At 41.9% G+C, this 10,347-nt stretch overlaps 1 protein-coding gene across 2 annotated transcripts in view; it reads left to right on the top strand.

The window, feature by feature from the left end:
- The first annotated feature begins 1,685 nt into the window (after positions 1–1,685).
- LOC145355829 (cytosolic arginine sensor for mTORC1 subunit 2-like) overlaps positions 1,686–10,347 on the top strand; it is a 57,512-nt gene continuing 48,850 nt past the window's right edge. Inside the window, exon 1 of one of the 2 annotated variants that reach the window (XM_080208235.1) lies at positions 1,686–2,220. In XM_080208235.1, the coding sequence (XP_080064361.1) occupies positions 2,060–2,220 (161 nt within the window). In that variant the 5' untranslated portion in view covers positions 1,686–2,059. Of the gene's footprint in view, positions 2,221–8,879; positions 8,987–10,347 lie in introns of those variants that run through there. The other variant, XM_080208236.1, reaches the window with a different exon arrangement.

The raw sequence follows: 10,347 nt of genomic DNA, 5'->3' as shown, positions 1-10,347 counted from the left end.
ATGCACATAAGTTGGAGGGAGACAGAAATGCTAGCATTCAAAAGAGAAAGACAAACCATATCAAAATTGCAAGGCAAGCGAAGTTGAGGAGGAACTTTTTCACCCAAAGGATTGTGAATCTCTGGAATTCCCTGCCCAGTGAAGCAGTTGCAGCTACATCATTGAATGTTTTTTAGGCAAGTATAGATAACTTTTTGAAAGTTAAGGAATTAAGGGTTATGTGAGCAGGTGGGTAAGTGGAGCTGAGTCCATGAAAAGATCAGCTGTGATCTTATTGAATGGCAGAGCACGGGCCAGATGGCCTACTCCTGCTCCTAGTTCTTATGTTCTTTCCAACAGTGAGAGTCTTTATTTTCCAATTAGATGATTCTTGACTGTTAGCCAGTGCCAGTATCGTAAATATCTTAAACCAATAGTCTGAAGCGAATGTGAAGAAGCATAATTTTAAATGGTTTTTCTTATGGGTTACTGATGATGTGTTCTGGGTTAAGCTTTAGTTCTTGGAGACTCCAGGGTAGTACTGGAGAAGTGACAACGCTGAGTGCTGTCAGCCCTCTTAATATTAACCCAGCAAATCTATATTGAGTTATTGACCTCACCAAGAACAGCCATTGGAGGAAGGCAACATTTAATGGGTTTTTAGTTAATTTTAGGTCTGAAGCGAAGCTTGTATTTGATCCCTGATCCTGAAAAATTTGGTCTGTAGGTAAAAAGTTGTCAACACACCATTGGAGTATTATCTAGGTGCTCAGAAATATCTGAGCAGGTAGATCCCACACAAGTTCAGGGGTCCCTGTACTCCTAACATTAACTCTGTCCAAATAGAAAAATGCTGGAAAAAACACAGCAGAATTATACAATGCAGAAGAGGCCTTTCAGCCCATCAAGTCCGCACCAACACATTAGAAACACCTGAACTTCCACCTAATCCCATCTGCCAACACTTGACCCAAAGCCCTTAGTGTTCTGATGTGCCAAGTGCTTAAGGTAGCACAGTGGTTAGCACTGTTGCCTCACAGCGCCAGGGACCCGGATTTGATTTCCGGCTTGGGTCACTGTCTGTGTGGAGATTGCATATCCTCCCTGTGTCTGTGTGGGTTTCCTCCAGGTGCTCTGATTTCCTCCCACATTCTGAAAAACGTGCTGGTTAGGTGCATTGACTCGAACAGGTGGTGGACTGTGGTGACTAGGGGAATTTCACAGTAACTTCATTGCAGTGTTAATGTAAGCCTTACTTGAGAGTAATAAATAAGTAAACCTTAATAAAGAATGTGAGGCAAGCTGCCTCTACCACCCTCCCAGGTAGTGCAGTCCAGACTGTCACCACCCTCTAGGTAAAAAAGTTTTTCCTCACATCCCCCTAAACCTACTGCCCCTCACCTTGAACCTATGTCCCTTCGTGACTGACCCTTCAACCAAGGGGAATAGTTGCTCCTTATCCACCCTAACTCTCTATGTCTCTCATAATCTTGTACACCCCGATCAGGATTGTGGAGAGAGAAACAGAATTAATGCTTTGAGTCTAGGATGATATTTCTAACCTCCCTTCAGCTCTGACGAGTCATCCAGACTCGAAATAATTGTTTCACTCTCTCCAGATGCTGCCGGACCTGCTGAGTTTACCCAGCATTTTCTGTTTTGATTTCAGATTTTCAGCCTGGGCAGCATTTTGCCCTTTGTTAACTCTGGTTGGGAGGAAAGACCGTGGGCAATTTTTCAGATGAACTGAACTGCTTTCCAATCCGGTCGGAGTTGGCTTCCTTCTTGCTGCACGGTTCGATTTTATTCAAGAGACAGCACTGAATGATTTCCTCCAGCGTAGCAGGAAAAATTGGTGGAAGGAGAGAGCGCTGAGCTGTTTTAAATAAACCCTCTGGGTGGCTCGGAAGTGAAGCATTGCCCATTTAAACGCGAGGCAGCCTCCTCCCCGGAACAAGAGCTTTTACAGAGGGTTACAGCCTGATGTAAGAGCGCTCCTCTCTCTCTCTCTTTCTCTCTCCAGCAGTTCGCTTGCTGCTGCCTTTTTGTTTTAGCGAACACATTCCAGACACAAAACCCGATGCGATTTGCTCGGGCGTTTCATTCCACCGCAGAGTCTGCCAGAGAGATGGACCTTCACATCCTGGAGCACCGGCTGAGGGTGACAAGCCTTAGCAAAGCCGGCCTGGAGCGGTACACGCACGGGCTCATCAAACTGGTCTTTCTGCGGGACAAGAGCAGGTAACGGCGCCCATTGACTGGTTCACTCACTCACTCACTCACTCACCCTGTTCCATCGCAGCCACTCCAGGTACTGCCCAGGCAGAACCCTGTCCCACTGCTTCCAATGGCTTTTAACCACTTTTTGGAATTAAAGTCTAATCTTAAGGTTTAGAACAAAATTTTTTTTTTGTGTGTGGCGGAAAGCGGAATCGACCCTTGTTTAATTGCCTTTACTTTTGAGCTCAGTCATTCTAAGAGCTCTGTTCTTGAAGCGTTAAGTTCAGAGTACAGCTTCTTAAACAGATTTAATAGTTAAAGAGGAAAAAAAAGCCAATTGTTGTATTGGGGTGCTGTTAATATTTAGGTTAAATAGTTACTCTAATTTTACAAGTCTACAGACCCATCTTGGGGGCAACATTAAGAGTCTGGGATGTGTTCATGAGTAAGATGGGTGTGCCAAGAAATGTTCCTCTCTTGTGCAACGAGTTCTACAATCCCCCAGTGTTTAAAATGTTGAAACCTGAATTTTTTTGCTATTTAACTCTGCTTCATTCATTTTTTTTATACTCTGCCTCAAGGCTAATTCTGACAGTTCAGCTCACTTCCACAGGGCCCTAGTTCCATGTTCGTGGCCTGTACAGTAGTTGGATGATCTGGGTTGGACATTGTTGTGGGGTATTGCAGTGACAGAGAGAGTAAACCTGGCCTGAGGCGTACCATCCTTTATCAGTGGCTTAAAAACTCAAGGTAAATGTTTTGACGTTAAGTTAAAGTTTATTTGTCACAAGTAAGGCTTACATTAACATTGCAGTGAAGTTACTGTGAAATTCACCTAGTTGCCACAGTCCGGCACCGGTTCGGGTCAATGCATCTAACCAGCATATCCTTCAGAATGTGGGAAGAAACCCACGTAGATGTGGGGAAAATGTGCAAACTCCACACACACAGTGACCCAAACTGGGAATCGAATCTGGGTCCCTGGTGCAGTGAAGCAGCAGTGTTAACCACTGCTACTGTGAAGGCATAACCAAGATCAGCTGTGAATGTGTTTGATTCTGCGCATTTCTGGCACATGATAAAATTCAAGGCAGAAAGAGTTTACACTTTCTGCACCTTCAGGATGCCAGAAAGCACATTTAATACATTGAATTGCCCTTTGCTCTGTAGGTAACTGTGCACAGCAAGATTCCACAACAGCAAAGAAAAAAATGACAAAGACGTTGCCTATCTCTCCTTGACTATGTTCTTTCCAATGATGGGAAACCCTAGACATTTAGCACTACTACTTTTCTATATTTGAGGCATTTACAGCATCAAAACTGCTAATTCCATCCAACAATCTTTCTCCAAGATAATGGAGCCCTTTACCATCGCAATTTCAATCATAGCAAACAAAATAGCAAGAATCCGGCATGTCCCTCACTCCTCCTGCTTGAATGAGATAATATTGGAACATTATTGATAACCAGCCTGTTAGTCAAATGTGCAAACCAGAATTGCAAACTGGCAAAAGATTCTCCCTCGAATACAATAATTAGAAAAGATCATTCAGTCTTCTAGCTTACTGAGAAGCTGTCTAGAAGTGATTGTGGTCCACCCACACACTGTGGTTTGTGCTGATGTTTTTAACCTCCTCCCAACTCCACTTCATCTAACCCTATTTGTAATTCCTTTAGTTTCTATCTCTACCATGTAGATATCCAGCTTCTCCTTTGAATGCATTGTTGTTATTTACCTTGACTGCTTCATGTGGTAGCAAGTTCCACATTGTCACTGCTCACTGGAAAGCCGTTTCTTCTAAGTTCCTTTTTTCCTTTGTAATAGTACCTCAGCAATAAATATATTCTGGGAGATTAGGAGAACTCCTGCTTCTGTTTTGGAATTGAAGCAGAGGAAGGCCTCTATTTACTGTTACCTTGGAAAGGCAGATTAGAGATTGAACTGCAAATGGTGTCACAATAATTTCGAGGATGCTGTCTTTAAGGCTTCTTGACTATTCTCTGGAGGACCCCTGACTTTTAACATTTCTTCTGTGGATGGACCATGCATGTTTTTAGACAATTGGTAAACTAAAGAGCACCAAATGATCTTTTCTAAATTTGGTATTCAAGCGAGACCCTTTTTTTGTTGAGCATTTCTGGTCATATGACTAACAGGTTGTTTATCACAATGTCCTGTATTACCTCATTTGGGTAGGAGTGAGGGACATGCCAACATCTTGTTACCATCTTATTTGCTGTGGTGAATAAACCGAGATTGAAATTGTGATGTTGAAGTATCTGCATGGGTCATTATTTGAGAAATATTTTCAATATGATTTGCTCCTTCTTCCATTCTCCCTGTTCAGAGAACCACACATTCTCTCTGTCTTTTTCTCTGCCAGCAACTTGCTGGAATCCATCATCCACTTGGAAGAGTGTCAGTCTGTTGATTTTTCTGGTTGATCTGTCGGCAAGTGGACCTTTTGTTTGTGGAGTATGGATTATCATTTCTTCTGCTTCTGGAAAGCCTGTTTGGGGGGGGGAAAAGAACTAAAGGCTGGTAGTATTGAAATTGGATCTTTAGGGTTGACTTTTGGGTTTGGAGGTTGCAATCAATTGCTGAAGCAGCAGGACTATGTAGCATGGTTGTTGCATGTAGTTATTTTCCAAAGTTGGTTTCATAAAGCCAATCCTTGCAAGTAGAAATAAGTAATGACACAGAGTTTCCCAAACAAAGTGATGAATGTATTCCTTATTTCTGGGCCACTCCCCAAAAGTATGGACAAAATAGTGTTGTACAACAATAGCACCTGCAAAGCCCAAATTTGCCACCACTTTTATGCAAAATTAATTTTTTTCCAAATGAGAGATTTGAATTCTGAGCATACTCCCTGGAGGAACATTCAACTGTACAAATTATTTTAAAATGTTTTAATTTGTACCCTTGCTAAGCAGCAGCATCTGATGTGCCACCTAATCTTGCATTTGCACTCAATGGGGTAATGATGTTTTTGAGGTTTCTATTTGTCTAACCTATTTGTCTGAATACACAACATTGTTGCTCTCATGGCAACTTTATCACTGGCAAGCATAGAAGCACAGCTTATAGTCAGCAACTTGTAGAGTAAATCAGGAAATTGCTATTAATATTTAATGAGTATAACTAAATGTGCCTAAGAGGGGAAAATTACAAATTAATACTGTTCTGCTGAGGTACAGAGGGCATGTTGCATTGTCACAAGTTGCTGTCTTGCGATTATTGTGATAAACCAAGGCCCCATCTGTTTTTTAAGGTTCTAAATGATCCTATCATCTGATGATTTCTCTCATTGCTGTTTGTACACTCTTTCTGTGTGCAAATTGGCTGCTGCTCTTTTGCTCTATATTTCACTATCGCCTACACTTCAAACAAAAGGAATTAATTGGCTGTAAGTCACTTTGGAATGTTCTGAGATCATTGAAATAAGCTACGTAAAAGGAAGTTTGTTCTCTTGTAGAGTCCTTTTCATCCTTAAGTGTGTGATACATGTAAAAGAGGCTTAGGCCTCCAACCCTAGAAGAAGGAAGTGTCTTCCTGATCTTCATCTTCTGCATTCTGTGAAATGATACACAGTTTGCCACATTTTCTTTCAGGCAGTTTCTTCATCTTTTTATTATTTTGTGCCTGTGTACATTGATCCACAACTTGCACTTTTTGTGACTATTGTTGAAAGCTCTGTAGGGCAAGTTGAGAGTCTCTTTCAGGTTTAACTAAATATTTTGTCAGACTGTGGCATAGAATAGGTGCAGAAGGAAGCGACTTGGCTCATCGAGTCTACACTGACTCTATCTGAAAGACCATCTTGCCCAGGCCCAAACTCCACCTTATCCCCTTCAACCCTATGCATTTACCATGATTAATTTGCCTAATCTGCACATTTTTGGACTGTGGGAGGAAACCGGAGCACTCAGAGGAAACCCCCGCAGATGTGGGGATAACATTGCAAACTCCACATAGTTGCTCAAAGTCAGAATAGTGCTTGGGTCCCTTATGCTATAAGGCAGTAGTGCTGGCCACCGCGCTACCCATTTGATAATTTTAGGCCTGGCACTAATAGATGTGTACATATATCTTTTAAAATGTGTGTTCATGCACAAACAACAGCAGAGAAAGAGTCAATAGAAAAGATTATTTGAGTAGGGAGGGAAGTTAAAAATATTTAAATCCTTAACTTAGGTATGATAACATCAATAGTGACTCTACAATAACAAGCACTATTGTAGGGATTTGATGAAGAAAAGGTGCAAGTTAATTTAAATTTCTGATCCCAACTGTAAAAAAAAACAGCCACTAGCCTGATAGAGCAGAAAATGTTGGAAACACACAGTCGGTCTGGCAGAGTTTTGTGGTGAGCTAAGTAGAGTTTCGGGCCTGACCTTTCAGCTTGACACAATCCTGAACTGTTGGGGATGATCCTACCAGAATTTGACTGACCAATGATGTGTGTGTTTTCTCCAGAGAAAATGGCCAGTTTTCTCTCCAGATCTTCTGACCCACTCTGTCCCAAAACAAGACAGTGGCGTGCCTCATGATGTCATTTCGAGGGGCATGGCTTAAACACATTAGCAAAGTCTGGCTGCACTGAGATCTCTTGGGCTCCCTCCAGCCCCCAAATCCGTCAGTGCTAGCAAGCAACTGCCCCCCCCCCCCCCCCCCCACCCCCAACAACACTACCACCACCACCACCACACAGACCCCACTAGGGCCTGCCCTTGGCACTGCCCCTGGCTCATCCCCCCCCCCCCCACAGTTTTGACTTGATTTATTATTCGATTTGATTTACTATTGTCACATGTATTAACATAGTGAAAAGTACTATTTGTTGCGCGCTGTATTGCCAAAGCATATTGTTCATAGAGAAGGAAAGGAGAGCGTGCAGAATGTAGTGTTACGGTCATGGCTAGGATGTAAAGAAAGATCAACTTAAAGTGAGGTAAGTCCATTCAAAAGTGCCAACCTGTGTCAGGGAGCACTGCCAGCAGATATGACCAGGGTATTGCATGGCATGTCCCTCTTCCCCTCCAAACCAACCCCCCACCCCAGGGGCTGTAGTCACCTTTATGCTCCTGGGAGATTCCCATGACAGGTTCACAACTGTTGTAAACCACGCTGGCGTAACGTCACATTGGCAAGGCATGAAAATATGTCCAGGGGTTAGTGTGTGATGGGGAGAATGTTTAATTATATTTAAGTGTATCAAAATCAGCTTCACAGCCATATTGAGCGTGAATGTGATTATGTTGCCGGTGAGGGGCAGCGAAAATTGATTGTCATCGTGATTTCCGAGTCTTGCTGGCACTTGAGCCCCCATTGCCATTTCTGCAGATGGAGATCGCGGGTTCAGAATTCTGCCGCTAACTGTTTCTCTCCCTCTCTTACTCTCTCGACAGCTTTCTCACTCTCTCTTGACCTGCCCAGCGCTTCCAGCATCTATGTTATTCTGTTTTCTTAGTAATCCAGGGTGAAAGATTTATTCACTAGTTCTAGCTAAGACCTGCCTCAATTATTGTCAGTGAAGGTGTCATTTATGGTACATTATGCAAAGACAATGAGGGCAATTATACAGCAGATTATTTGATATGCCTGCTTACTTGATAATTGTAGCACAGCACAATTTGCTTGGGTGATTTTAAAATATTTTCAGCCATACCCAGATGGTCACCATTCTCTAAGTAAAACAGAGACCATAATGCATTGGTTTGAACCAGCCAAATTCCCTCGACACCATTTTAGGCTGTGAACGTGGTACTTCACGCAAATGGCTTTTTGTTCTGCAATGGGCCATATATTTGGACACTTAAATGTTTTTGCTTTGATTTTCTTGTAATCATGGGAAGAAACCTGAAGGGTGTTTGAGTGGTCAGTTTATTAGCATTTACAGCAAATTAATCCATTTTAATGTTTTGTGCTCCTGTGAAGCACGCTGGGCTATTTTGTTCTGTTTGAAGGCACTTTATGAATGCAGGTTGTTGACTGTAACATACTTGCAAAGATGCTGTACTTTTATTTTACAAGCCCAAACCCTGTAATCCTCCTCCCTCCGCATAGCTTCTCATACCATTTGAGATACTGGGATATGATAGGCTAAGTATTACATCAGTGTGCCACCCAGTACCTTGGGAACAAGCCATTCTGTGGCAGGCTAAAATATATTCCAGAGCAACATAAGAAACTTGCCAAGTTGCACCTCCTTGTGAGCTACAGGAAGTGCTTGTCCACTTATAACACTTGAAAGTGTTTTTATCGCATTATTGTGAGTTCCTCTTGAGTTCACTGTTCCTGAAAATGTAATGGAATAACACATGCATATCGACAGAGCAATTAACACTTGTGTGTTGAACAGGGCAATTTTAAGATCAGAATGTGAAATAACACCTTTTCAAGGTTACTGTGGTAGCACTGGACTCCGCTGTAACTTTGAATTCTTTACCTTGGATTAAATATTTAGTTGGTGAAAGATCGCTCATCTGTCAAAGTTCCGTTTGTCATAAATGGAACATTAGCCATTCCTGGTTAGACTTAGTGAGGCTGCTCTTGTTCAGAATGGTCATTACCAGCCAGCATTTGTGTCACATGAAGTGTCAGATATTGCTCCGAGTTTCGCAATCAGCGGTGAAGTGCTGCTGTTTTGCCACTGTCCCTTAAAGAACGCTTCCCTCTAGGATCCTGTGGTGTGGATTTCCTCTTTTTCTGATGTCAGTTTAATCTGATGCCAAGGCAAAGGGATCATTGGATCCAACAACAATGGTAGTCATCACACAGGGTAAGCAGCCAGTCATATTGAAATATTCTCACAGACAGCAAACCAGAATGTAAAATGCACTTGGTTTTAAATACATTTGACAGTGAAGTAAATGATTGAGCCTGGGATTAAGGTGGAAACTGAATCACTAAATCTTGGAAAACATTCTTTTAACATGCAGGAGTTTTTATTCTATCAGGAAAAAATAACAAACTGCAAATATAAAATTAGTTTTTTTTGAGGCCGAGACATTGTGCAGCAGTAATTACGAACCCCATTGAAAATCCAGTTACATCTGAGATGTAACATTTCCAAAGATCTTTACAACAAGACTAATATCATTAAAGGGCAAGTTCTTATCAGTTCAATGATTTTTAATTGACTGCAGTTTGTGAGAACTTCAATGGCTTATCCTGTGGAGATAGCTGGAAAAGTTCAGCAGGTCTGGCAGCATCTGTGGAGAGAGAAACTGTGTTTGTTTTGTGTCCAGTATGACTCATCAGTTCTGATGAAGAGTTATATTGGACTCAGTGTTAACTTTGTTTGTCTCTCCACAGATGCTGTCAGACCTGCTGAGTTCTTTCTGCACTTTGTTTTCATTTCAGATCTCCATCATCCATGATATTTTGCTTCTGTGAACCCAAAATGTTAACACTTTCTCTGGCAACATACCTTGACCTGTGTATTTCCTGCATTTTCTATTTTCATTTCAGATTTCCAGTGTCTACTGCAGCAAATCTTTGGCTTCATCTATAATTTTGTTATATTAAGGTTCCACTTCTAACAGTAACTATTCACGTTTATATAGTGCCTTTTAGTATGGTACAAAATCCCAAGGCACTTCACAAGTGTGATCAGAAACATGTTGACACAACTTAAAAATGAAGTAGATGATTTAATTTTGCTTTAAGAGGTAGATTTCATTAATGTTCTAATGTGGGAAGGATAGCTTTGAGTGGGGGAGGAGGGGTTGGGTGGCAGTTCTAGAACAAGATGAAGGAAGAGGAGGATGCATGCAAAACCAGAATTGGAGGACAGCAGATTGGGTGGTGGTTACACAAGTATCTGGGGAAACCTGGCAGAGAGAGAGAGAGCGGGCAAAACCATGGAAAGATTTGAACATAAGGATGTAAATTTTAAAATTGCAGCATTGGATAGGCCAGAAGTTATTGTAAAGTTTATTTATTAGTGTCACAAGTATGGCTTACATTAACACTGCAATGAAGTTACTGTCAAAATCCTCTTTTCGCCACACTCCGGTGCCTGTTTGGGTACACTGAGGGAGAATTTAGCATGGCCAATGCACCTAACCAGTATGTCTTTCAGACTGTGGGAGGAAACTGAGGCACTGTGGGAGAAAACCCATGCTGACACAGGGAGAC

The sequence above is a fragment of the Carcharhinus amblyrhynchos genome, chromosome 20 (assembly GCF_965287045.1).
Source record: "Carcharhinus amblyrhynchos chromosome 20, sCarAmb.v2.hapA, whole genome shotgun sequence".
NCBI lineage: Eukaryota > Metazoa > Chordata > Chondrichthyes > Carcharhiniformes > Carcharhinidae > Carcharhinus > Carcharhinus amblyrhynchos.
Note: the sequence above shows the minus strand (reverse complement) of the source record. Positions and strands in the feature narration are given on the sequence as shown.